General features: G+C 45.0%; 2 protein-coding genes across 14 annotated transcripts in view; both read right to left on the reverse strand.

The window, feature by feature from the left end:
- Positions 1-16489, reverse strand: LOC138419165 (sialic acid-binding Ig-like lectin 5). Of its 13 annotated transcripts, none has more exons than XM_069551536.1 (10): positions 16323-16489; positions 15835-16224; positions 15352-15621; positions 15075-15122; positions 14048-14260; positions 13679-13963; positions 13362-13452; positions 12204-12285; positions 11467-11677; positions 1-2221 (listed from the first exon to the last, which is right to left on the reverse strand). In XM_069551536.1, exons 1-10 carry the CDS (start codon positions 16360-16362, stop codon positions 2184-2186), a joined length of 1668 nt encoding a protein of 555 aa, XP_069407637.1. In that variant the 5' UTR covers positions 16363-16489; the 3' UTR covers positions 1-2183. The 13 variants fall into 13 exon arrangements, with proteins under 13 accessions (XP_069407637.1, XP_069407632.1, XP_069407635.1 ...); XM_069551531.1 differs by having other exon boundaries at positions 13362-13548; XM_069551534.1 differs by having other exon boundaries at positions 14048-14302.
- Positions 16323-25587, reverse strand: part of LOC138419174 (sialic acid-binding Ig-like lectin 14) — a 12985-nt gene continuing 3720 nt past the window's right edge. The window contains exon 6 of the mRNA XM_069551581.1: positions 16323-16750. Coding sequence (XP_069407682.1) covers positions 16732-16750 — 19 coding nt within the window. The 3' untranslated portion in view covers positions 16323-16731. The remainder of the gene's footprint in view (positions 16751-25587) is intronic.

A 25587-nucleotide genomic window follows, 5' to 3' on the forward strand; every position in this document is an offset into this window, starting at 1 on the left:
TTGTAACAAATTCAATAAAGATTTTTAAAATTGTCCCCATCAAAAAAAAAAAAATCCTTAAAAGGGAACTTCATGGGTGGGGCCACCTGGCTCTTTAAAGTCATAGCTGTCAATATGTTTATTTGAGATGAATTATTTGAGCTGGATGCCTCTGAAATGGATGCCTGGGCAATCAAAAGTTTAATGTCAGGCATTTACATCAAAAAAAGCTTAAGCTTATTGTTAGATACTCACACTACACAGGCGCTGGTGAAATACTGTCTATTGCTGCATTAGTGCCTTTTCCTTTAAAAATTAATTAATTCAATTTTAGAGGAGGGGGAGTATCTCAATCGAAATCTGTCCATGAGCTCAAGTTTGAAGGATGACATGGTGGAAACAGATAAAAGCCAGGCAGCATGACCTCCAGGAAAGAGATTTCAAATTGCAAAGACATTTGTATGAACCAGCCTGGAAGGCATAAGGAAGAATGGGCCAAGAGGAGAGGGTGGGTGAGTAGATAGCAGTGAGGTCAACAGTCAGTCAGTCAGTTCAGTTGCTCAGTAGTGTTCAACTCTTTGCGACCCCATGGACTGCAGCATGCCAGGCTTCCCTGTCACCAACTCCCGGAGCTTGCTCAAACTCATGTCCATCGAGTTGGTGATGCCGTCCAGCTATCTGATCCCTTCTCTTTCTGCCTTCAATCTTTTCCAGCATCATGGTCTTTTCCAACGAGTGAGTTCTTCACATCAGGTGGCCAAAGTATTGGAGTTTCAGCTTCAGCTTCAGTCCTTCCAATGAACACCTAGGACTGATCTCCTTTAGGATGGACTGGTTGGGTCTCCTTGCAGTCCAAGGGACTCTCAAGAGTCTTCTCCAATACCACAATTCAAAAGTATCAATTCTTTGGTGCTCAACTTTCTTTATAGTCCAGCTCTCTATAGACAGTTTTAGTGTGGTGCTAAGAGGGAATAGATTTGTTCAGGAGAGTCGGGATCAGCTCTCTGGCTGTTGGAAAGATCCCTTTAGGGGATATAAATGAAATAAGGAAGGGACTGGATGTCAGTGGGTGAAGAAATATGCTGGAAGAATGGACAGATAAACGTGAGGCAAGGAGATAACCCCAGAGAGATTATAAGATGCTGTATTATGAACCGAATGCCAGGCTGAGGGGCTAGTCTTTCCCTGGGGAGACTCCAAAGAGTTTCGGGATGGAGAATGACATCAATAAGTTGCCACTCTGTCCTCTGTTCCTGGTGTAAAAAATGAATAAACTGAAGCCTCAATTAGAGTCCAGAAGGGGGCGCTCTCACTGGCAGTGATGATACCAGAGCCCAACAGGAAGAAGGAAGACTCCTTCCTTCCTGGCAAGGACTCAGCCAATCAAAAGCCATGGACTCACTGTTTCCTCTAGCCCTCAACTTCCTTCGCTCCTCTATAAAAGCGGTCTCCTTCCCTCCTTCAATTGGAATTTGCACATGGCTCTCCATGGTTGCAGACCCCAAGCTGCAATTCTGGGCTAATGCCAAATTAAACTCATCTTTGCTGGGAAATAGCTGGCTGTCCACTTGTTTCAAGTCAACACTAGTCACCCTCAGAAGAACTTGATGGGAGGACCTTTCTGTTCAGGAAGAGGAACCGGACACTAGGCACACGCCATGTGATGGGACCTCTGTTCGTTGGTTATAATATGTTCTTCCTTTTCTTCCTTTGAGGTTTCCCCCCTTAATTTTTTTTCTTTTATATGTTCTTTCTTTAATGTGCACCAACTTGGAGGTAAGACACATGATCTCTGATTTACAGAACAGAAAACCGAGACACAGAGAGGTGGACTGAATTGCTTGATGACAATGCTTTAGGAAGTGCTGGAACCTGCCTGTGACCCTGTTTCTCTAATCCCATCACCTGTCTTCTTTCTGCTCTACCTGGGGACACTCATACAGGAGTTAAATATTGCCACCAAGGCTTCATCAACTAGTCCCTGACCTCTCCTTGTCCCCATAGATGCTGTGGTTCCCCCAGCTGGGGCCAAGGTCTGGATGAGTCCTCATTAGCTCGTTTTGATCTCAGAGTACTCGGTGCTGGTGGCCTCCTGGTCTTGAGGCTCCCGAGATGTCATCTCATGAAAGTTGAGGGAGGCATAATGGAGCTCTTCCTGTTCCCCTGGGGGTGGGGCGTCCTCTGCAGGGGACAGCACCATCTGGTCAGGGGGGCTGTCTGGGCAAGGCTTTTGCCTGGAACCCTGAGAAAAAGGGAGAAAAAGGAGTCAGAGAAGGAGTAAGCAGGCATGAGCCCCAAAGGAAAGTTCAGCAGATGGGACGTTTATTCATTCATCTTATTTCTCACATGCTTCCTATGAACTCAAATATTCACTCATTCATTTATAATTTTGTCAAGATTGACTGGGCTGTATTGCAGGCTTATGAATCCTACTTAACCTTCACAGAAACCCAGTAGGAGTGATATTCTTATTATTTCCATTTTACAGGTAGGAAAATTGAGGTGGGGGAGAGGTGAAGTAACTTGCCCAAGGTCACTCCTCGAGTGGATGGCAGAGCCAGGATTCAAACCCAGGCCTGCTGTTTTCTTGACAGTGTACCCTGTAGCATGTCCTGGGTGAGAGGCCAAATGAGCAGTGTGAGAAAACAGACATAGACCCTGACCTCAGGCAGCTTGCAGTCGGCCAGGAAGACTGGATTAGAGACAAGTAAACACAGCTAAATTCTAACTCTGGTGTGACTTATGAACTAGTTTATGCAGAAACCAGAAGAGATGGCAATTCTGGCTCTTGGACCTGGGTCCCATAAAACAAAAATGAAAATAAAGCAGGACCCAAGTCTCCAAGAAAAGAGGGTACCCAGACACTGGTATGCCATTCTCTTTTCTCCAAGTCTGTCCACACACACCATCATGCTATAGACGAGTGTGTCAAAAGCAACATTAGCCTTCAAATAGTAGCTCATAAAGAAAAGAAAAAGAATTCCAGGTTAGGAAAAAACGGTTTCACAACCTCAGAAAAAAAATAGCATATCTAGACAGAGCTGTCCATATTGCATGCGCAAGATGAAATCACAAAACAGCTAGGTGTATTGACCCTTCTGTAGCCAAAGAGGCAGAAATAAGACCATGTGTCTAAATAGCCTTACCATATATTAAGAGGGGGTTGAATTTATCCTCATAAGACAACATGGGCTTCCCAGGTCATGCTAGTAGTAAAGAATCCACCTGCCAGTGCAAGACGCAGATTCCATCCCTGGTCAGGAAGATCCCCTGCAGGAGGAAGTGGCAACCCACTCCAGTATTCTTGCCTGGAAATCCCATGGGCAGAAGAGCCTGGTGGACTGCAGTCCATGGGGTTGCAAAGAATCAGACACGATCAGGTGGCTGAGCATGCATAAGACCAGATGCAGCTCAGATGAATAAACAGGAGAAAGCACCAAGTTCATTCCTTCATCCAACACCTCTTTGCTGAGTGCTGGTTATGAGCTAGGTGCCATTAAGTGCTGTTCTTTCAAATGAGGATATATGAGGAAGTGAAACAGCCCGAAATACCTGCTTGCATGCCCAGTTCCTTATCAGAGAGGGGTATAGTGACATTAGGTAAGAGTTGTTAGCAATTTCCCATGACCTAGGCATATTTCTAAGCACTTCTCGTAGCAACCCAATGAAACAGGTACCAGCATAGCAATGGGCTCCTTTCCAGAAGAGAAAATAAAGAAGCAGAGAGGTTAACTAACTTGGCCAAGGTCACACAGCTTGGAAGTGGTTAAGTCCAGCACTTGGACACAGGAGGATGAACTCCAGGGACTATGCAGCTCATTGCTTTACTATTCTGCCTACAGTATCAAAGTTACAGAAAAGTTGAGAGAGTCGACTTATCAGGAAAAAAACCCTGATGCTGCGAAAGATTGAAGGTAAAAGGAGAAGTAGGGAGAGAGGATGAGATGGTTAGATAACACCACTGACTCAATGGACATGAATTTGAGCAAAGTCCAGGAGATAGTGGAGGACAGTCCATGGGGTGCTGCGGTCCACGGGGTCGTAAAGAGTCTGACACGCCTTAGTGGCTGTACAACAACAACAACGACAACAACCTAATGGGGAAAACAAAGCTCTATCAGGGTTCCTGTCAAGGTAGTGAATTCACACATACCACTGGCTCTGTTCACCAAGATCCAACAATCAAAAACTATAGACGGAACTACGGGATGACAAAATTTTATAATCAATTGTCGATTGATTAATCACCCTGAGGTTCCTGGGGGGAAGTAAAAGCTAATTTGAACACATGGGGCTGGGGAGGTGACATGCTACAGCCCAGGGCTAGGGAAGCTGGCTTGAAGACGGGAGGAAGAACAGGTTCCCTCAGATGTGCTTGAACTCTGCTCCTTTCTCTCCTCCACCCTCGCCTTAGGACAATCATTGCCTGCAGAATTCAGAGAGCATGGACAAGACGGTAATGTGCATGTGTCCAGAGGTAAATGGTGGATGAGCACCGAAGGCTCCCTGGGGTGAAGAGAAGGAGAGATGCCATGGAGCCTCACTGGCCTTTGGGACTCTTGTCCTCCCTTTCTTCTTTCCAAACTCCAGAGTCTGGTGGATCAAAATCCACAGAGATTCTAGATAAAAATCCAAAGCTCCTTCTCCTTGAGGTTGGAAGGCAAAGGGGTGACTTTGCTTTTTCAGTGGTGGGGGTGGGGGGCAGGAAGTGAGACTGGTGGAGAGTGGTTGCGGTGCCCGGAGAACTCCACCCTGCGACTGGTCCCCATCACTCCTTTGAGCCAACACAGGCCAGCATCTGCCCTTCACCTTCACCCAATCAACAGTCCAGACCAAAAAGCTAACATCCCTGGGGAATATGCGCCCCCCACCAGGTCAGAGGACTGAGCACCTGCAAAGTGTAAATGTCCTGGAAGAAAAACCAACCAAAGGAGGCTGGGAACATCATGTACCTTCAAAATACAAGTATTAGAACACTTTGATCAAGAGTTTAAAACTAAGCATGATAAATGCACCAAGAGGAGTAAGTGCTGACGTTACATCGTAGAGGTGAGAATAAGAAATTACGCTACTCTCTCAATCCCTCCCATCCTCTCCTTCGCCAGCAGTGTCCAACACGAGTCTGTTCTCTCTCTGTATTCTCATAGGTAAACTAGATAGCAAGTGGGAAGTTGTTGTATAACACAGGGAGCTCAACCTGGTGCTCTGAGACAACCTAGAGGGGTGGGAGGGAGGTTCAAGAGGGAGGGGACACATGTACACTTGTGGCTGACTTACATTGTTAAATGGCAGAAACCAACACAACATTGTAAAGCAATTATCCTCCAAATAAAAAAAAAAAACAGTCACTCAGCAACGATGTACTATCTCAGAATGGTGACATATTGTAACTAGACAGCGTGATGATCATTTTTGAAACAGAAATATCGAATCACTTATACCTCAAAAACGAAGAAACAAGCAAACCCCCAGAAAAAGAGATCAGATTTGTGGTTACCAGAGGCAGAAGGTGGGGATGGAGAAACTGAATCAAGGCGGTCAAAAGGTACAAACTTCCAGTTATAAGATAAATAAGTACTAGAGAGGTAGAACATAATCATTAGAATGAACTCTGCTGTATGTTATATATGAAAGTTATTCAGAGTAAATCCTAACTGTTCTCATCCCAAGGAAAATATTTTTTTTCTATTTCTTTAATTTTTTATTTATAGGAGATGATGGATGTTCACTAATCTTATTAGGCTAGTCATTTCATGATGTATGTAAATCAATTCATTATTCTGTACACCTTAAACTTATACAATGCTATATGTCCAATATATCTCAGTAAGACTGGAAAAGAAAATTATACACATCAGTAATTATGTACATAAAATGTAGAACCAGAAGTTATGTAATCATGTAAGTTACATAAAAAGGAATTGTGTGTGCAGTTCTGTAAAACATGGAAATATGAGGTCTGAGATATAAAAATAGGAAGAACCCAATGGTGGGATGCAGAACAGAATGAATAGAATTCAAGTGCATCAGGGAGCTGGAAAAACCTTTGAAGTCTCCCACAGAAGGAAGCAGGGGAGGATGAAGACCAGAACACATGAAAATAAAAGTTATGAATGATGAAGGAAATAGAAAATCTCAACATTCAGATGATAATAGTCCCCAGATGACATGCTTTCTCGGGGGGCCACACCCCCAGCATGTGGGATCTTAGTTCCCTGGCCAGAGAGCAGACCTGTGTCTCTACACTGGGAGCATGGAGTCTTAACCACTGAACCACCAGGGAAGTCCCAATAGTCCCCAGATGAGATAAAAATGAAACCAAAAGCAGAAGAGATGTTTGGACAAAAATAGTGGAGATAAAATTGTCAGAATTACAGAAAAAGTGAACCATGTCAGCACAAAGTACCTCGCAAACACAAGGAAAAGCCCACAACCAAATAAAGTACAGTTCATCTCAAGACTGTCAAAACCAAGGAGAAACATGCAAATGTTTCCAGGGAGAATGACTGGATTACCTGCCACTGTGTGAGACTTGAGACCTCTAACAGGGATACCAGGTACAAGAAACAGTGAAGCAAGTGTTCAGAGTATCCAAAGGAAATCACCTTGATCCTGGAATTGAGAGTCTACCAAATGAAATTCAATTGTGGGGGCATAAAAATATTTCAGATACAAGTCTCGATACAGGAAATACCAAGTTAAAAACACATTAGGAGAAAGAACTCAAATACAAAGAATGCAAATAAAAATAAGAAAACTAAGAAACCACACACAGTGAATATAAGATACAAAGGTGATCAGATCACCTCAGTGAAATGTGTAGCTGTGTATTTTTTTCTTAATGACCAGAGAATAGAAAAATGTTGAGTGTGTTCATAATTATGCAGAATAAAAACTGGAGATCTAGAGAAAGAACCAGCGTGGCCGTAGAAGGTGGATGGAGGGGACACCAAAAGATATAAAAGCACTCGAGTTCTTTTTTGTTAGGTGTAAGACAGAGCTGTCACTTTTTTTTAATAAGAGAGGAGAAAATGAAATGTTGAAAAAAATGGAACCAAGCAAAAGGAGAAGAGAAAATAGCACAAAGAAGTCCACGTATATCAAGAACAATAAATACAATAAATACAAATAGCGTGAACTTGACACAGGATGTCAAGTTGGATTTTCAAATACCTGGTTATAGGGCTTCCCTGGTGGCTCAGTGGTAAAGAATCTGCCTGCCAATGTAGGAGACACAGGTTCGATCCCTGAGTCCAGGAAGATCCCACATGCCTCGTGGCAAATAAACCCTTGCACCGGAAGTACTGAGCCTGTGCTCTAGAGGCCGAGATTCACAACAAGAGAAGCCATTGCAATGAGAAGCCTGTGTACACAGCTAGAGAGTAGCCCTTGCTGGCCACAGCCAGAGAAAAGCTTGTGCAGAGCGAAGACCCAGCACAGCCAAAAATCATAAATAAAATTAAGAAAAAACAAAATATACTATTCAAAAGAATCATTGCTAAAGCATTAAAAAAAAAAAGTTAGAGGTGGGTGGGGAGAGGAAAGGATGGAAAAATACCAGATATCTAACTAACCAATGACAAAGTGGTGTGTCTATCTTAAGATCTAACCAAATAGATTTGAAACAAAAAGTATCACTAGGAACAGAGACAACCACAAGTTGTGGTTAAACGTGAGAAGATATGATCCTATACACTTTTAATTTAAAAGTACATCATCTGTAAGAAATATATTTGATTGAACTCCAGGGGAAAATTGACAAGTAAACTATCATAAGAGTTCAGATAATGATAGTTTAGGAAGACCTATTAGTAAAGATTTGGATTTGAACAATACAATGAACACACACTGGCCTATTGACCTTAGTTGGAATTTATGAAATAGAAAAATATACATACTTCTTAAGCATATAGGAACTATTTACAGAAATTCTTCACATAACCAAGTCACAGATAAAGTCTCAACAAAGTTAAAAAGTAGGTATCATCAAAACAATGTACTCTGACAAAACTCAATTTAGTTAGAATTTAAGGATGGAAAGATGTTTTAAAATCCCCATACATTTGGATTTTTTTATTAATATTTTTTTAAAATTTATTTATTTGGCTGCACTGGGTCTTAGCTGCAGCATGTGGGATCTTGTTCCCTGACCAAAGATCGAACCTGGGCCCCGTTCATTGGGAGCTCAGAGTCTTAGCCATTGGACCACCAGGGAAGTCCCCTACATTTGAATTTTTAAAAACCCCCAATAATTTAAGATTCCCCCAAAAAATCACAATAGGTTTTCGCAGTGTTTAGAACTGAATGGTATTAAAATAACACATTTCAAAATGTGTGAGGTGAAATTAAAGTGGTGTTCTGAGAGACATTTATCCATAAATACTTTTACCATGAAAGAAGGGTGCTATGTATTAATAAGCTAAGTTGTTGTTGCTTAGTTGCTAAGTTCTGTCTGACAAACTCTTTTGCCAGAGTACTATGAAGTGTAGCCATACCAGGCTCCTCTGTCCATGGGATTTTCCTGGCAGGAATACTGGAGTGGGTTGCCATTGAATCTTCCCGACCCAGGGATCAAACCCCAGTCTCCTGCATTGCAGGCGGATTCTTTACCACCTGAGTCACCAGGGAAGCCCCCAAAGGGGAATTAATCCTAATTAAACAATATGCAATTAAGAGAATACTACTCATAACCTTTTGTCAACAAATTATCAAACTTAGATGAAATGAACAAACTGTTATCTCTAAACTGTTATCTGTAACACACTGTGTGTTAATGGACACACAAAATGACTGAGTTAGAAAAACCACATATAAAGATAAGGGCAGACCCAGGCGGCCTATACGAGTAATACTTATTAATCATTCAAGAAGCAGATCACTTCAATTTTATATACTCTCTTTCAGATAATATTAATAGTAAAAATGGGAAGATTCTACAATTCCTCAATGTTATCTTGATACCCAAAGAAGAAAACAAGAGGAGAAAGGAAGACACTTCATGGCTACACTTCATTTTACTCTGGCATACAGATGCAGAAGTGCTCAACAAAATATTAACAAACTGAATCTACTAGAGTTTTAGAAAAAGAACAAAAAAACACTCACTGTGAACAATTTCATCTTTTCTCAGGAATGCTAGTTTCAAAATAAAAAATGTTGAACCGTTTCACTCACCACTGGTAACAGATTATAGGGAAAATCATATCAGTGGATATATCTGAAAAGTTCAACTGAGATGTATGATATAAACTTAAAGTTATTTAGTGATAGAAAAGAACTTCCTTAGCCTGATGAAGACTATCCATACAAGCCATGACAATTAAAAGCAAGAATATCACAAATTTTTCAGATGGTATCTTTATCTGAAAAAGGATGGTTCAGCAGGGTTACAAGTAAGATATAAGAATTTTCCAGCTACCCAAGCAACAAGAATCTAAATGACACTCAAGACCAATTTGAGATTTTTTTTAAATTACAAAATAAACCTTCACACTTAAAAAGAATTACTTTTCATTCTGCATATAGCAATGAGCAATCAGAAAAATGCATGTACAGTAGTAGAAATAACTAGTATTTAGGAAGAAAAAAATTTTTTTAATGCTAGTTATTGTTATAGAGTAACTAGAATAGCAAAAGATAACCAAGACCTGTGTGAAGGAATTCTCCATCTTTCTTGAAAACATTTTTTTTTAAAGACTTAAATGAATAGAGTTAATCTATTCTCTTGGATTAGAAGACTTGAATTCACAAACAAATACATTCTTCCTGGATTGACCTATAGGTTCAATGCAATTCCAATCAAAACTCCAACAGGAGTGTTTTGGGGAACTTGACATACTGATTTTAACATTTAAATAGAACAGCAGAAGTCCAAGAATTGACAAGACAACTTTGAAAGAAGAATCTGGAGAAGGACTTGCTCTATCAGATACCAGGACTTATTTTGAGCTTATAGACTGTTGAACGTAGACACAGTTCTGACTCAAGGACACTAAAATTGATCATTGGAATAGAAGAGGTCACAGAAAGAGGACCACCCACATGTGGAATTTTGATGAATGGCACATCCTCAGGGGAGGAAGTGAAGGACTATTTTGCAAAAAAAGAAGGAATATATATAGGGCAACACTACACCACACAGAAAAATCAACTTCCCATGGATGAAGTCTTTAAATGGCAAAAGGAAAACAGAAAACTTTTAGTAGAAACTATCCTTGAATATCTTTCTACATCTTAAGATGGGAAAGAATTTCTTAAACCCCAAAGTTCTTACTACAATTAAGAACTTATCATCAAACGTCACCTTTAAAAAGGTAAAGTACAAGCTACTCACTGGGAGAAGATATTTACGATATATATAATCTATTAAAAAGCATAAACATGTATAAAGCTCTCAAATTTAATCAGAAAAGGTCAAACATTCAGTAGGAAAATGGGCTGTGAATGGGACCAGGCATTTTATGGAAAAGATGTTCATATGCCACTGAAGCTGTAGAGAGATTTTCATCTTCATTGGTAACCGACATGCAAATCAACACCATAGTGAGAACGTGACATGACTGAAAAAAAAAAATTGAGGAAACCAAGTGTTGGAGAGATTATAGATCAACAGAATCTGATAGGCATAGATGAGAATATGAGTGAACACAGTTGCTTTGGAAAATATTTGTCATGATCTTCTAAATAGGAACTTTACAGACCCTGTGACCTAGTAATTAAATTCCTAAGTAATGCTAAAGGAAAACTCTTGCATGTGAATACAATGAGACACGAATAAGGAATGTTTGTAATTGCAACACCAGGAAACAACTCCAATGTCCATCAATAGGAGCTTAGATAATAGACATAATCGTAAAATGCATCATTATACAATGGGGAACTGCAACTTTGTGCAAAAACGTGAGTGAATCTTTGCTATATAAGACTGTATCTACAAGGCAAGTCCAAGAAGCGTACCTGGCACATGACACCCTTGGAAGGTTCAGAAGCAATTAAACTAAAGAGTGTATATTTTGGGTAAACATATATGTGGTAAAACCAGCAACAAAAGATTCAAAGCAGTGGTTACTGGGGGCGGGTCAGAGTGGAAGGGTAGATGAAAGTTATCACCGGTGTTTTAAGTCTCAGGTTGGATGGTGGGTTTACACGTGTTTATCATATCATGTGTAACAATGAGTAAGTAAAAGTGAATACTGCTTGTTCCATTGATACTAGCTCGGTGATGAACAAAGCATTTTGGATAATTCCATTTAGGGCAACACAAGCTCAATTTTTAAAAAGGGAACAGGGGTCTTGCTGGACAGGGATGGTGTGAGACAAAATTACAGCCCTCGTTCTCAAGGACTTTACATATACGATGAGAAGGTAGAGACAGATCAACGCAGTGATGTTGTGTGATGTAACCCTGTGTCGGGGATGGACACAGGACTCGGTGGATGGAGAGAAGGAAGGGAGAAGACAAAGGTTCCCAGAGTAAGAGATGCTGACCTTGCAGCTGGAAGGAGGCAGCAAGGTGGATGGTTGATCTGCGAAAGGGAGGGCAGCTCAAGTAGTGAAGGGAAGGTTGCTCAGTCGTGTCTGAGTCTTGGCAACCCCGTGGAGTGTATAGTCCGTGGGATTCTCCAGGCCAGAATACAGAGTGGGTAGCCATTCTCTTCTCCAGGATATCTTCCCAACCCAGGGGTTGAACCCAGGTCTCCTGCATTGCAGGTAGATTCTTTACCATCTGAACTACCAAGGAAGCCTAGTTCAGGTAGAAGTAACTGTATATTCAAAGGTCATAGGGTCTGTCTATTCAAAGGGAATAGATCTCTCTGGACACAGGGAGAAGGCCAGTGTAGCTGGACCCTAGGGCAGGACCAGTGGCTGGAGCAGCCGTCAGGAGAGACCCCAGGAAGGACATCATATATCAGACCAACGATTATGACTTGATTCTCTAAGCAAAGGGAGCAACAGCTTTGAGACTCCAGAATGGCTGGAAAGTACTGGTTTGGGGGGAGATAGTTCTGGCAGCCTGTATCCAGTAAAGAAGTGAACAGGCTCAGTGGTCAGCAGAGCACCATTGGGCCTGGGAGATGAAGGGGAAGAACGCAAGGGGCGCCAGCTCCCAGGTGTCTGCCTGGGGGAGCAGGCAGGAGCAGGAACTACTGACGGGCTTAGCCTGAGTCTGCCAAATGGACACGCCTGGGGCCCCCACAGCTGGAGAAGACGCCCGCATCACTCACCCAGGCGACGGTACCCATGACCGGGTCTTCATCCTCCACACCCTCTGGTCTCGTGGCTGCCTGCTTTCTGCGGGATTTCAGTCTAAGAGAAGAAACCGGTGTGCTGCAGTCAGGGCGGCTCAGACAAAGGTGGGCAAGCTGCCCCCCACCGCCCCCAGTACGATGGCTCGGGCATCCAGACCCTGAAACAGTGGACCCAGAGGCCTTCCTGACACAGAAGTAAGCGCTTCATCTTCTTGGATGACCAGGACTTTGGCCAAGACTGAATTTCCATCACTAGAGACTCAACTTACAAACTTGTGCATGAATGTCATTATTATTGACACATGGTGGCCAAAACAACCCAAATGTCCATCAGTGGATGAACAGATGAGTAGAATGTGCTCCATTCATCCGAGGGAACATTGTTTGGAAATAAAAAAGAATGACGGAGACATCTCTGGTGGCAGAGGGGATGAGAATCTGCCTGCCAGTGCAAAGGACACAGGTTTGATCCCTGGTCCGGGAAGATCCACGTGGCTCTGAGCAACTAAGCCTGTGCGCCACAGCTTCTGAGCCTGCGCTCTAGAGCCCTCGAGCTGCAATTCTGGAAGCCCGCACACCTTAGAGCCTGCGCTTTGCAATCAGAGAAGCCACGGCAATGAGAAGCCTGTGTACTACAACCAAGACCCAGCACGGCCAAAAATTAATGAATTAATTTTTTTTAAAAAAACAGGAGTGAAGGACTGCCATGCATGAACCTTCAAAACATCACACAAAGTGAGAGAAGTCAGTCACCTGGGACCGCATATTTTATGATTGCCCTTATTTGAAATGTCCAGAACAGACAACTCTAGACAGATGGGAAACAGCCTGGCGGTTGCCTAGGGCAGAGGGTGGAACGGAAGGGATGACCACGAGTGTGGATTTCCTTTTGGTTTCTCTTTCATTTGGGGCTAATGCAAAAATTCTGTCAAAATCACTGTTAAAGACACGCAGCTCTGAATAGACTAAAAGCCAATGAACTGTACACCTTAATGCATGGGAATTACATCTTGCTAAGGCTGTTACCCAACTCTGAACCTAATCTACGCTTCTCTGCATTTCTGCGATTAAGGGACCTCTTTCCACACTCCCTGCCACACACCTCCCTATACGTCCCCAAGAACACAGACTTACATGAAAAAGAAAAGGAGGCACAAGAACAGGCACAGCAGGGCCATGGCGCCAGCGCCTCCAAGAGCCCCAGCGACCAGGAATGCAGGCTTCCCTGCAGGGAAGACGGCCAGGAGATGATCACGCTCCCAAGATTCAGTCTCTTGCCCTCCCGCCTCCTTGCAGAACTTTCTGGAGAGCCTCTTCAGGCCTGAGAAGGAGCCTCCTGTCCTAAAAAGCACCTTCTGCCCTGACCCCAGCCCCTCTCCCCGCCAAGTATCATCTTCTAGGATCATAACTCCTGCCCCTCTAAGCCTCTTCCCCTCCAACAGACTCCTGACCTGGCAGCAGCAGGACAGACCCGCTCCGGGCCCCATGGATGTTCAGAGCCTCGCAGCTGAGGCTGAGGCCGGAGCTGAGCCCTTCGTGGAGGCTCAGGGAGCCGTTGGCCCAGGGCCCAGCGGAGCTGGAGGTGACCTTGAAGGAGGCATTGCTGAAGTTCCCCTCCAGCAGCCCTTCGCCCAGCCGCCAGCGCAGGGAGGGGGCCGGCCGAGCTTGGGAGGAGCAGCTGCAGCGCAGACCCTCATCCTCCTGGGAGCAGGAGGGGCCCAGCAGCTCTGGGGGGGCTGTGGGGAGAGATGGGAGGGATCAGGGGCACCCCTCCCCTCCCTGGAACCCCGATGTCCTTCTCCAGGGGATCCCACACTCACAGAACACGAAGAGGCCCAGGGAGGAATTTTGGGAGCCCAGCGGGTTCTGAGCCCGGCAGCTGAGCTCTGCTTCTGTAGTTCCTGAATACGGCAGCTCCAGGACCCCGGTGCTGGAGATGGGGGTAGACTCCAGGGTGGGAGACACTTGGAACCAGCTCAGTTGTGCAGGGGGGTTGCTGTCAGCAACACACAGCAGCTGCAGCGCCTGGCCCTCTGAGATGAGAATAGAGGCGGTGTTCTGCAGAATCTTGACGGCTTTGGGGGAAAGCACAGCGGGAGAGCTGGGGAAGGCTGAGGTCTCCTCCTCCCTCCTTCCCAGGATCTCCTGGCCTCACTGTCTCCTCCCCAGGCCAGCCAGCTGGGTTCCCTATGGTCCCAGGGCTGGACTTTCCACCCTAAGCAGGCTGAGCCAATGTGTCTGGGCCTCGTATCTTCAGGGGAGGCTTGGTGTCTCAAAGGGACAGGCCTGGGCTGTTTGGTGGAAAGAAAACCCAGAGCCTCAAGGCTTGAGATGTTGATTCACTGAAGGCAATAGGGGATAGGACTAAGGAGGCTTTTGTGGAAGAAAGCCACATAATAGAACCATGGTGAAGGAAATGGGCCTTGAACAGGGTGTGTGAGTGTGTAAATGTGTGGGGTGTATGTGTGTGTGCCTGTGTGTATGCGTGCATGAGTGCACGTGTCTATGTCCATGAGTGTATGTGTGCATGGTGGGTGCCTGTGCTGTGGGTATAACTCTGTGTATATGTGTACATGTGTGATGTGATGTGTATGTGCCTGTGTGTATGGGCGTTTCTGTGCGTGTCTCAGTGAATGTTCATGTGTATGTATTCTGTGTGTGTGCCTGTGTGTGTGAGTCTCTGTGTGTACTGCATGTCTGTGTGGTCTAGTGCATGGGAGGTGGGGCGGGGTGGGGATTTTCTCCTTGCTCTTCCCATATCTGATCACATTCAAGCCCAACCCCCCACCCCTTGGAGGTGGTCCCAGGAGCAGGACCCAGCCCTGGAGAGGAGAGGTCCTGTCCTACCTGTGATGTTTCTGAAGGAGAGGCTGATGCGGAGGTTCCTCGGGGCATCTGGGGCAGAAAGACATGGGGTTGCTGCAGAGGGAGGAGTGGGATGGAAACTGACCAGCACCACAAGAGGGAAACCAGGAAGGGGGGGGGCCTGTCCTTCACGGCCACTCCCCACCTCAGCTCCCAGGGCACAGACCCATAGAAGAGTGGGTTGGCCTTCTCTCTACACACTCACACACACACACAGACCCCACCACCCTCAGGGACCCCGCCACCCCTCCACGCTCACAGGAGACGTTGAGTTGGACGGTTCTCTCCAGGGTCACCTGCGCTCCCAGGAGTGTCACCCGACAGGTGAGGTTGGTGCCGTGGTCCTGGGGCCTCGGGGTGAGGGTGAGCTCCGAAGAGTGGAGGGTGTCTGGATTCATGGCATCAAGGGTGTCCCCCGCCCAGGAAAACAGGAGATAGTGTGACTGACCACAAGCTAGCGACAGGCTGCAGGTCAGAGATGTGCGGCGGCCGGACTCCAGAGGCTCCAGGAACTGGATGTCGGGTTTCTCTGGAGAAAAGGAGATGAGGAGACAGAGGGAGATGCCTGGACGCAGGGGAGTGGGGACCCAGAGGGTCAGGGTCACAACTCATTCCCAGTTCTGAGTTTCTCCTGAACCCTCAAACCCCAAGACCTGGAGCAGGGAGGGCTCCTATACCCCATTCCCGTTCTAATAGAGGAGTCTCCACAGGCCAGGGTCCTCTCCTGGGGCCCCTGTCACACCTGTCACCTTCAAGTTCAGCTTCTTCTCTCTGTAACTGTACTTCACATTACGTCCTCTCTCCACTCGCAAGTAGTAGACTCCTGAGTCACTCAGCCTGGCCTCTTGGATGCTCAGGGAGCAGTCGTTGTCCCTGGGGTCCCCGACGAGGTGGAATCGGCCCTGGGTCTCTGACTTCACTCGTTTCTTTCGGTCGTTTGTGGCCACAGCATCACTGTAATGGGGGTCTCCTTCCCGGAACCAGTAGATGAAGGGTTCGTCAGAGGAATGCCTGGAATTTCCGGAACTCCAGGGATAGGAGAAGGAGCAGGGCACGAGGATGTCCATGCACGCCTGCACCACCACTGATTCCTGCACTCGGAGCTCATACCCTTGAAGCTCCTGCAGGGACCCTGGGGGACACAGAGGCTCAGCGGCAGCTCCAGCCCCTCCCCACGCTTGACCCCCTCCTCCATCCGTCAGCCCTGTTCCCCACCCCTCCCCCACTCACCCCCCCACAGCAGGGGCAGCAGCAGCAGCAAGGGCACCATGTCGGCATCCACCAGCACAGAGCCAGTTCAGGTCCCTCTGCGGGGGAGGGAAGTGCCCCAAATGTGGGGAGGGAACGAGGAAGCCCCAACAGGAAGCCAGAGGGTGACGGAGACAGAGCCTTGGCCAAGCACAGAAGGGGAACTTGGACGCCCCAGGCCATGGAGGAGGGGCGGCCCTGAGAAGGCAGAACGTCCCACCCCTCCACCCCACACCCCACGCCGCAGTGGGAGATCCTGAGGCCCCCAGAGGCCGAGAGGCTTCACCGCACGTGGCTCTGACATGACCACCCGTCCAGTGATGCTCAGGTCCACGGTGGGATCCCCCAGCAGCCGGCACAACCAGAAAAGAGAAACGGGCTCCAGCCCTGGTCATCGGGTGGGACCAACCCTGCAACACAGAAACTCTGGACTTTCCGGAAAAGAACACTGAAAGATTTCTCAAAACCATTCAGACTTGGGCAGGAGGACTCACACACGGTGGAGGGTGGAACCCAGGAAGGAAAGCTGAGCGTGTAAAGCTCCTTTGCCCAGAAGGGTTTCCAGAACAGGGCACACGGGCTGTGCGTCTTCATGGATCTGAGGGTCTGTGCGACCAGCCGACCCGGAAACAGGCCCACGCAAAGTGGGGTGGTAAAGGAAGAACTTTGCCCATTCAGCTGGGACCCCAAAGTCCAGACCTCACACAGAAACACAGTTCACGACCCCTCACTCTGGATGGCCTTCTTTTCAAAGCCACAGGAAGGTTTAAGTCATGTATGGAAAAAACCTGTGAACTTGCTGCCCTTTCAGGAAAAAATTCTTTAAGTTTCACAAGTTTGACTATGATCATAAATGTTTTAGACACTTCCAGGAAGAAGCGATGGGACTGACGGAAAGTTTATTTTATAGTTAGATAGAAATATTAATATATTTTTTACTTTTTTAAACTACAGAAACAAACGGAAATGTCCGTCAATCAATCGTGCCAGTGGAAATAATGTATCTTCTTTCTACTCTATTTTCGACATAATATAATTAATCTTACTTCCTCGTACAATGGGCTTCCCTGCTAGCTCAGATGGTAAAGAATCTGCCCTCAGTGTGAAGACCAGGGTTCGATTCCTGGGTCAGGAAGATCCCATGGAGAAGGGAATGCAACCCACTACAGTATCCTTGCTTGGAGAATTACATGGACAGAGGGCTCTTACAGGCTACAGTCCATGGGATCACAAAGAGTCAAACACAGCTAACTAACACTTTATTAGTAGACTATTCATATTAATTAATATACATGATTATTCTCCTAAAACGAGGCAATCAAAGAGGATCAGACCAAAAGTATGGGGAACAGGTGTTATGCAGGTGTGATAGGTGTGTCTGACTTCTGAGAAAAGTGGTATGGTGGCCCAGTGCTTAGCACTCTGCACTCTCACTGCCTCTGGCCCAGCTTCAATCCCTGGTCTGGGAACTAAGACTCCACAAGCCCTAGAGCATGGATGTTAAAAAAAAAAAATTAAAAAAGGAAGAAAGAAAAATAGTGTGCAATATATGTCTTATCTTTTGGTTTTCAGCATTTTATGCTCTGTGATTGATTACATAGATTTCTCATTCAAAAGAAACTCAGATGTGATGTGCCTGTGATATTGAGACTTTTAGGAAATATGTATTTGGCCTCCATCCACAATTCCTGGCTCACAGATTCATGAGTTCTTGGAATTTACTGACTGATAAGAGATATGGCAGCTTCTTTGTTCATTTGCTCTTTGTTCTCAGTCCCTGAAAACACTTCAGGGCCGCACCAGAGACCTGGGGGTCACATTTTGTATTTGGGAGCCATGTCTGTATTGTATTCGGTGACACTGTTTTTTGTTTTTTCCTAAGGAGGGATCCGAACCCTTGAGTCAATGTCAGGCTCCACAGAACCCTGGACTGGCCCTGCCCAGGGTCCAGGTGAACAAGAGGGGACGAGCTCTCTCCTTCACTCCTCACCTGTTGTGGGAGCATTGCTGGACAAGCAGGCACTGGAGAAGGCCAGGAGCCACAGGGCTGTGCAGCACACCTTCACAGCGGCTGGTGTCCAGCAAATGTCAAGCTGGGACGGTCAGAGGACAGGAAACAAGCGGTGCTGGTGAGCACGTGGGGGAAGGGAAGCCCTGGGCCCTGCTGGCGGGAGTGTGAGCTGGCGCAGCCACTATGGGGAACGCTGCAGGTTCCTCTAAACTAGAAATAGAGCCTCAGGCACTTTCGCTTTGGGGCCTTTCAAGAAAATGAAAGTGGCAATTTGAAAAGATACATGCACCCCACGTTCATGGAAGCGCTATGTACATTATTGAAGACTTGGAAACAACTTCCATATCCAATGATAAGAGAATGAGTAAAGAGACTGCGGTGTGTGCATACCAGTGATCATTCTTCAGCTATAAAAGAGGAGGAAATCCTGCCTTTACAATACATCGATGGTACGCGAGGGCATTAGGGTAATGAAGTACATTAGACAGGGGAAGAATACTGTATGATCTCACAGGTAGGTGAAACTGAAAAATAAACAAGCAACATAAAGTCATAGATAAAGAGAAATAACTGGTGGTCCTCAGAGGTAGAGAGTGGAGTCTATGGCAAAACTGGCAAAAGTGGTCAGAAGGTACACATTTCCGGGAATAAAATAAATAAGTCATGGACATGTAATGTACATCATGGTGACTATATTTAACATGTTTAGGGACACTAATACAGTTAACACAACTGAACTGTATATTTGAAAGTTGCCAAAAGATTAGATCTTAAAATTTCTCATCACAAAAAGGTCTATTTTTAGCCTTATCGATATAAATGTTAATTAGGCACATTTGGTGATCATTTTGTAATATGTACATATATTAAATCATTACATTGTACACCTGAACCGGACACAGTGTTATACCTGGATCTCAGAGAGAATACATGTCTAGGTATGTAAAACATTTGAAAAACATCAAGCTGAGGGCTTAGATTAGAGTAGTCCAAAGCTAAGAGAGTGTTCCCTGCTTGACAGGCTCCACTGGCCTTTCAACACCTGCATAATCAATTGCTTATGCTACAGTTCCTCTGTGGAAATATACAATACATAGTGTGGCTTCTAGTGTGGCTGCTGGCCCTGATTTACTGATTAAATCTCCAGAGATGAAAACAATGAACACTGGATGATTGCAAATGCCTTTGTGATAAAATTCACAGTGCATTGGAAATAAAAGAGAAATTCCCTAAAAAGATGAAGGGTGTCTTTAGGAAACATCATAGTTAAGAGAGTAGCATAGGTTCCACCCTAGCAAGTCATTAAATATCGGTAAAAGTTATAACAATTGAAAGGAAAAAAGACAGATTTATGTTCATAACAGTTCTGCATGTTGAAAAATCCAAAAGTTTATACAGATCCATTTAGAGGTTTAACAAGAGAGCACAATGACTTGAGACAAATTCCAATTTGAAAAATCCTTTGCAGACTTCCCTGTGGTCCAGTGATCAAGCATCTGCCTTCTAAGGCAAGGGATGGGAATTTGATCCCTGGTAAGGGAACCAAGGTCCCACAAGCCTTGCAACTCGGCCAAAAAAGATCAATTACTTTCTCATTTCACAGTAATATAAAACAGTATGAGAGCCATTGACAGTTGCATCAGAAATTAGGATATACCTGGAATCGATCTAACATTTAGAAAGGTATACAACAAAAGGATATACAAAACCTCAGTGGAGAAAATTACAAATCTGTCTTGAAGGACATTAAAGATACAAATAAATGGGAAAATACACCACATTTGGGATTTGAAAAAAGAATATAATTATCTATTCTACTCAAAATAATGTGCAGAATCAAAACGTATGTCACCACATCCCAAGTGGACATCTGTGGAACTCAGTAACTCCACTGTAAGATTTGTAAGGAAGCAGACATTTCAAGGATGGCAAGGGTACCTTGCAAAGAACAACGTGTGAGGCCTGGCTCTGCAAGTTGTGAAGATACATTACAGCCTGCCTGCTTGCTTAGTTGCTCAGTCGTGTCTGTCTCTTTGCCATCCCATTGACTGTAGCCCACAAGACTCCTCGGTCCATGGGATTGTCCAGGCAAGAATACTGGGTTGGGTTGCCATTCTCTTCTCCAGGGTATATTACAGCTTAGTACAACAAAACTTTTGGACTGAAAAAGGGATAGTCCAGTAGCCCAGTGGAACAGAATAGGGAACCTAGAAATAAACCCCAACCACAGGAAGCGTCATGTGTAATAGCAAAGGTGATAGAAAGAAGTGACAAAGAGATAGGCGTTTCAATCACTCTGTGGGCGACAGGGGATCTGAAGCCAGTCAAGTGAAACTGCACCCCTAGCTCATATGGGAACCAAAATCAAGTGCAGATGGGCTGAGACCTATTTAGAGAGACAAACAGCAGAGCTGCTGCAAGGTACTGTGACAGGTATCTCCATGAGCTGCAGTGGGGCAGGATTCCCGAACAGCACAGGAAGAACACCATCTCTAAGAGAGACGCTGAAATCTCGAGCTGGATTAAAATGAAGAACTCTTCATAACAGACATCCCTGGGAGTGCCAAATTGAAAGCCATCAGGTAGAAGATGCTGATGACACAGATAACCATCAAAGTAACAGTAGCCAAAATACGAGTTTCTAAAATGCCTAAGGTCAAAGAAATATACAGAAATGGGCCCCAATGAGCAGGACTTTCATCGAGGACAATGTATAAGGAGACCGTCAAGGAATGGAAAGCTGCCCCCCATCACTGCAGCCAGGAACCTGCACGTTAAGACACTAATAGGGTATGACTACACGTGCTCCAAGTAGCCAGCTATTACAGTCTCTCAAAACCCCAACTGCTGGGAAAGTGTGGAGCAGTGGTTGTTGAAATGTAAGTTGGCCCACACATTGGAGAGGAAAGCAGCTTCATACGGCTAGCCAAGCTTGTTCTTACATGAGGACCCAACACTTCCCCTGCTTGGATGCATGTTCTAGAGCAGCCATGACGAATGGTGGCCAATCCCCACATGTGGCAATTGAAGGGTTTAAAGACAGTTGTAAGGCTGGGTGTTGGGAGGGGCCACACGAAGTGCTGTTAGGTTAAACGACCCTGGGTTTCCAGATTTAGTACAAGAAAATGAATGTAGATGATTTGGGGCCCAATTCCAATGCGTCTGTCAGTTCGACTACATCACGCACAACCAATTCTGAGACACCAGCAGTGCATCTCAGAATTCAACTCAGCTCAATCCAACTCACTGTTGACACTGTCCACCTGTAAATAGCATCACATCCCACAAGACTTCAGTCCTTCCAGACTGCCCCTCCAGTTTCATACGGCTGTTTCACATCCAGATTGTCACATGTACACCTGATCTGCTGGTTACACATGATTCAGTTCAGTTCAGTCACTTTGTCATGTCCAATTCTTTGAGATCCCATGGACTGCAGCACGCCAGTCCTCCCTGTCCATCACCAACTCCCAGAGTTTACTCAGACTCATGCCCATTGAATCAGTGATGCCATCCAACCATCTCATCCTCTGTTGTCTCCTTCTCCTCCAGCCTTCAATCTTTTCCAGCATCAGGGCTTTCCCAGTGAGTCAGTTCCTTGCATCAGATGGTTAAAGTATTGGGGTTTCAGCTTCAGCATCCATGCTTTCAATGAATATTGAGGACTGATCTCCTTTAGGATGGACTGGCTGGATCTCCTTGCAGTCCAAGGACTCTCAAGAGTCTTCCCCAACACCACAATACAAAAGCATCAATTCTTCAGCAGTCAGCTTTCTTTATGGTCCAACTCTCACATCCATACATGACTACTAGAAAAGACATGGCTTTGACTAGAGAGACCTTTATTGGCAAAGTAATGTCTCTGCTTTTAAATATGCTGTCTAGGCTGGTCATAACTTTCCTGCCAAGGAGTAAGCGTCTTTTAATTTCATGGCTGCAATCTCCATATCCAGTGATTTTGGAGCCCCCCATTCTTTCACTGTTTCCCCATCTGTTTGCCATGAAGTGATGGGACTGGATGACATGATCTTAGTTTTCTGAATGCTGAGTTTTAAGCCAACTTTATCACTCTCCTATTTCACTTTCATCAAGAGGCTCTTTAGTTCTTCACTTTCTGTCATATGCCAGATGCCATATGCGTCTTCATATCTGAGGTTATTGATATTTGTCCCAACAATCTTGATTACAACTTGTGCTTCATCCACTCCAGCATTTCTCATGATATACTCGGAATATAAGTTAAAAAAGCAGGGTACGATATGCAGCCTTGATGTACTCCTTTCCTGATTAGGAACAGTCTGTTATTCCATGTTCAGTTCTAACTGTTGCTTGCTGATCTGCAGACAGATTTCTCAAGAGGCAGGTCAGGTGGTCTGCTATTCCCATCTCTTTCAGAATTTTCCAGAGTTTGTTGTGACCCACACAGGGAAAGGCTTTCCCATAGTCAATAAAGCAAAAGTAGATGTTTTTCTGGAATTCTCTTCCTTTTTGTTGACCCAACAAATGTTGGCAATTTGATCTCTGGCTCCTCTGCCTTTTCTAAATCCAGCTTGAACATCTGGAAGTTCACATTTCACATATTGCTGAAGCCTGGCTTGGAGGATTTTGAGCATTACTTTACTAGTGTGTCAGTAGACTGCAATTATGCCGTAGTTTGAGCATTCTTTGGCATTGACTTTCTTTGGGATTGGGATGAAAGCTGATCTTTTCCAGTCCTGTGGCCACTGCTGAGTTTTCCAACTTTGCTGGCATATTGAGTGCAGCACTTCCACAGCATCATCGTTTAAGACTTGAAATAGCTCAACTGGAATTCCATCACCTCCACTAGCTTTGTTCGTAGTGATGCTTCCTAAGTCCCACTTGACTTCCCATTCCAGGATGTCTGGCTCTAGATGAGGGATCACACCATCGTGATTATCTGGCTCATGAAGATCTTTTTTGTACAGTTCTGTGTATCCTTGCCACGTCTTTACTATCTTCTGTTTCTATTAGGTCCATACCATTTCTGTCCTTTATTGTGCCCATCGTTGTATGAAAAATTCCCTTGGTGCCTCTAATTTTCTTGAAGAGATCTCTAGTCTTCCACCATTTAATTGTTTTCCTCTATTTCTCTGCACTGATTACTGAGGAAGGCTTTCTTATCTCTCCTTGCTGTTCTTTAAGACTCTGCATTCAGATAGGTATATCCTTCCTTTTCTCCTTTGCCTGTCGCTTCTCTCTTTTCTCAGCTATTTGTAGCCCTCCGCAGACAACCATTTTGCCTTTCTTTTTCATGGGGATTGTCTTGATCATTGCCACCTGTACAATGTCACGAACCACCTTAGTCCATAGTTCATCAGACACTCTGTCTATCAGATCCAATTCCTTAAATCTATTTGTCACTTCCACTGTATAATAGTGAGGGATTTGAGTTGGGTCATACCTGAATGGTCTAGTGGTTTTCCCCACTTTCTTCAACTTCAGTCTGAATTTGGCAATAAGGGGTTTATGATCTGAGCCACAGTCAGCTCCTGGTCTTGTTTTTGCTGACCGTTAGAGTTTCTCCAGCTTTGGCTGCTAAGAATATCATCAATCTGATTTCAGTGTTGACCATGTGGTGATGTCCACGTGTAGTCTTCTCTTCTACTGTTGGTACAGGGTGTTTGCTATGACCAGTGCGTTCTCTTGGCAAAACTCTATGAGCCTTTGCCCTGCTTCATTCTGTACTCCAATGACTAATTTGCCTGTTACTCCTAGTATTTCTTCACTTCCTACTTTTGCATTCTAGTCCCCTATAATGAAAAGGACATCTTTCTTGGGTGTTAGTTCTAGAAGGTCTGGTAGGTTTTCATAGACCCATTCAAATTCAGCTTCTTCAGCATTACTATGGGTAGCATCATAGACTTGGATTAATGTGATATTGAATGGTTTGCCTTGGAAATGAACAGAGATCATTCTGTCATTTTTGAGATGGCATCCAAGTATTGCACTCAGACACTTTTGTTGACTATGATGGCTACTCCATTTCTTCTAGGGGATTCTTGCCCACAATAGTAGATATAATGGTCATCTGAGTTCAATTCGCCCATTCCAGTCCATCTTAGTTTGCTGATTCCTAAAATGTCAATGTGCACTCTTGCCATCTCCTGTTGACCACTTCCAATTTGCCTTGATTCACAGACCTAACATCCAGATTCCTATGCAATATCATTCTTTACAGCACTGGACTGTACTTCCATCACCAGTCACATCCACAACTGGGTGGTGTTTTTGCTTAGGCTCTGGCTCGTCATTCTTTCTGGTGTTATTTCTCCACTGATCTCCAGTAGCATATTGGGCACCTACTGACCTGGGGAGTTCATCTTTCAGTGTCCTATCTTTTTGCCTTTTCATACTGTTCATGGGGCTCTCAAGGCAATACTGAAGGGTTTGCCATTCCCTTCTCCAGTGAACCACATTTTGTCAGAACTCTCCACCATGACCCGGCTGTCTTGGGTGGCCCTACATGGCACGGCTCATAGTTTCATTGAGTTAGACAAGGCTGTGGTTCATGTGATCGAATTCATTAGTTATCTCCCACTGAAACGTGAAACTAAGTTCTGTTATGATGCTGGGATGAAAATTCACTTGGCTAATCAAGAGAACTCTTTGAGGATGCCTTCTAGAATTAAATAAATGCCGGCCTTATGGTGAAACACGTCCACACTCATCAGGAAAGAAGTGCTGTGCTGCTGTGATGTGCTTGTTCCCTCAGTCATGTCCCACGCTTTGTGACCCCAGGGACTGCAGCCCGCAAGGCTCTTCTGTCCATGGGGATTCTCCAGGCAAGAATACTGGAAGTCAGTTGCCATGCCCTGCTCCAGGGGACCTCCCCAACCCAGGGATCATACCCCGGTCTCCCCCATTTCAGGTGGATTCTTTACCAGCTGAGTCACCAGGGAAGCCCAAGAACACTGGAGTGGGTAGTCTATCCCATCTCCAGGGGGACTTCCTGACCCAGGAGTTGAACCAGGTCTCCAGCATTGCAGGCAGACTCTTTACTGACTGTGTGGATCTCAACAAACTGTGGGAAAGTCCTCAAGAGATGAGAAGACCAGACTACCTTACCTGCCTCCTACAACCTGTTTGCAGGTCAAGAAGCAACAGTTAGAACCAGACATGGAACAAGAGACTGGTTCAAAATTGGGGAAGAGGTATGTCACAGCTGCATATTGTCACCTTGCTTTTTTAACTTATATGCACAGTACATCATGAGAA

The sequence above is a fragment of the Ovis canadensis genome, chromosome 14, assembly GCF_042477335.2.
Source record: "Ovis canadensis isolate MfBH-ARS-UI-01 breed Bighorn chromosome 14, ARS-UI_OviCan_v2, whole genome shotgun sequence".
NCBI lineage: Eukaryota > Metazoa > Chordata > Mammalia > Artiodactyla > Bovidae > Ovis > Ovis canadensis.